We start from the raw sequence: 2,008 nt of genomic DNA, 5'->3' as shown, positions 1-2,008 counted from the left end.
CTGGCCCTTTCCCTGCGAACGCGCACCCCCCCTTAGGGGTCAGGGCTCTCTTGCCCGTAGCCCGATACCGATCATCCGGCCCGCTGGGTGCGCTTCTTAGCTCCCCGGCCCTGGATGTGAGGTTAATGACTGCACTCCAAGACCAAGTGCTCCAAGTGCTGCCAAACTCTCATCTCTCTGACTGGCCACGAAATCGCACAGTGACAGTCAGACATGCAACACGGGGTCCCAGGGAAGGCAAGCAAAAACCCTATCGCGCGCGCTAGACGCCGACTCGGAGGCCGCACCGGTCATGCGCGCAGCCGGAGAGAGAGGGAGGCGCTCAATCGCCGAACTCGGCGAGCGCCTCCAGCTTCGTACGCATCCTCCTTCTCCAGCAACTATGTATGTATGTAGGAAGGTGAAGAACAGTCAGGCTCGGACTGGGACACCAGCGCGGTAATGGGTGGATGGAGAGCAAGAGATTTTCAATACCAAGCGCAGCTCGACGCGGTCTACGCCAAGACGCGAGCGCTGGATGACGAGTTTGGACCGGCGCGCCGCGCCGCGATCACACGTTGCGAGGCGGATCTCGCGGCAGCGCGTGAGGCTCTCGGTGCCGTTGAACTGGAGGTGAATGCGCTGCCGCGCTCGGAGCGGGCGGCCGGGCTCGAGGAACTGAAGGCGCACAAGGCGAAGATTGCGGCACTCGCCGCCGACCTCAAGCGTGCGGTCGTGTCGCTTCCAAGGGACGAGCTGCTCGGGCGAGACGACCCGGAAGAGGCGGCCACGTTGCGTGGCGAGAGAGAGGAGGCGCACGCGCGGCTCCTCGCGACGCACGACCGCACGCGCGCGGGCACGAGGAAGCTGCGCGACGCAGCTCGTACTGTGGCGGAGACCGAGGAGATTGGCGCTGCCATCATGGGCGACTTGGCCGCACAACGGCAGACGCTGATGCACTCCTCGGGCGTATTGCGCGCCACAGCGGAGCGGCTCGACCGGTCGCGCAAACTGGTGGCCGCGATTGGCCGGCGCGCTTGGCAGAGCCGCATGATAATGCGGGTGATGATTGCGATGCTGGCAGTCCTCGTGCTGCTCCTCCTGTACTTCATGATGGCGACGTAGGGGGCTCGAGCGCAGCCGGCTCCCGGGTTTTATCTTTTGTTGTGTCTCTCTAAACAAGTAAAAGATCGTGAAGAATGGGGGCTAGCGGCGGCGTTTTCTTTTATTGTGTTTTTCCACTGTCTGTGTTTCTCGTTACACGTTAGCTATATGTGGCTATAGCCCCTAGTAAAGCCGTATAGCCCATGCTATAGCCCATAGCCCCAGGCCCACAGCCTAACTATCCGCGTGAAACTCCTCGCGTCGAGAGGGGATCTCGCGCGACCGGGTTTTGCGCAGCTGCTCTCGGTAGCGTACGAACTCTGATCTCTGTGATCTGTGATCTGTAAGGGTCCGCCCGCAGGCGCATTTTGATTTTTGGATACCGAGGCGGTGCCCGGTGCTTAGCGCAGGCAGAGCCCACAGGTCGCGACCTTAAGACAGCGTTGTAGATCCCTGGGCGAGGCCGAGGGGAGGGTGGTGGAGAGGGCGGTCCGTCGGCGCCAAACCACCTCCCCACCGAGGTGGGCAGGTTCCACGCGTTCCCGGACCGTCCCGTTGGGTGTACGAACTCTGTTCATTCGAGTCTATGTTCACAGCGAGAGCGACCGTGAGTCAGACGTACCTAAATCCAGGCACAGGGTTCGAAACAAACTTTTCCGGGGTATGGACTAACTATGGTATGGTACGATCAGCGGCCCAAAGGGGTGGGGGTATGGTCCTGACCGCCCAAGACTAGCCCTACCATACCCCCAAGCAGGTCTGCCAGCAGGCGGGGGGTATGGTCTTGAGCTGCAACCATACCGTGCCTCGCAAGAAGTTGGAACCCAGCACTTCAGGCCGCAGATCAGAAGGCCCTCCGACGGAGGCTCCAGCCCCCCCGTCGGACTGTGCTCCCCCCCCCCCCCCCACCAACTACCTACCTATT

At 61.9% G+C, this 2,008-nt stretch overlaps 1 protein-coding gene across 1 annotated transcript; it reads left to right on the top strand.

Moving 5' to 3' along the window:
- Positions 1–441: 441 nt before the first annotated feature.
- On the top strand, positions 442–1,104 carry VTI1-2 (vesicle transport through interaction with t-snares; the record flags this gene model as incomplete). The annotated part of the gene is made up of 1 exon (XM_005773611.1): positions 442–1,104. The coding sequence occupies one exon, from the start codon at positions 442–444 to the stop codon at positions 1,102–1,104; it is 663 nt and encodes a 220-aa protein (XP_005773668.1).
- Between the last annotated feature and the right edge of the window lie 904 nt (positions 1,105–2,008).

This window comes from Emiliania huxleyi (assembly GCF_000372725.1).
Source record: "Emiliania huxleyi CCMP1516 unplaced genomic scaffold EMIHUscaffold_3328, whole genome shotgun sequence".
Lineage (NCBI taxonomy): Eukaryota > Haptophyta > Isochrysidales > Noelaerhabdaceae > Emiliania > Emiliania huxleyi.
This window is presented reverse-complemented; position numbering and strand designations above follow the sequence as displayed.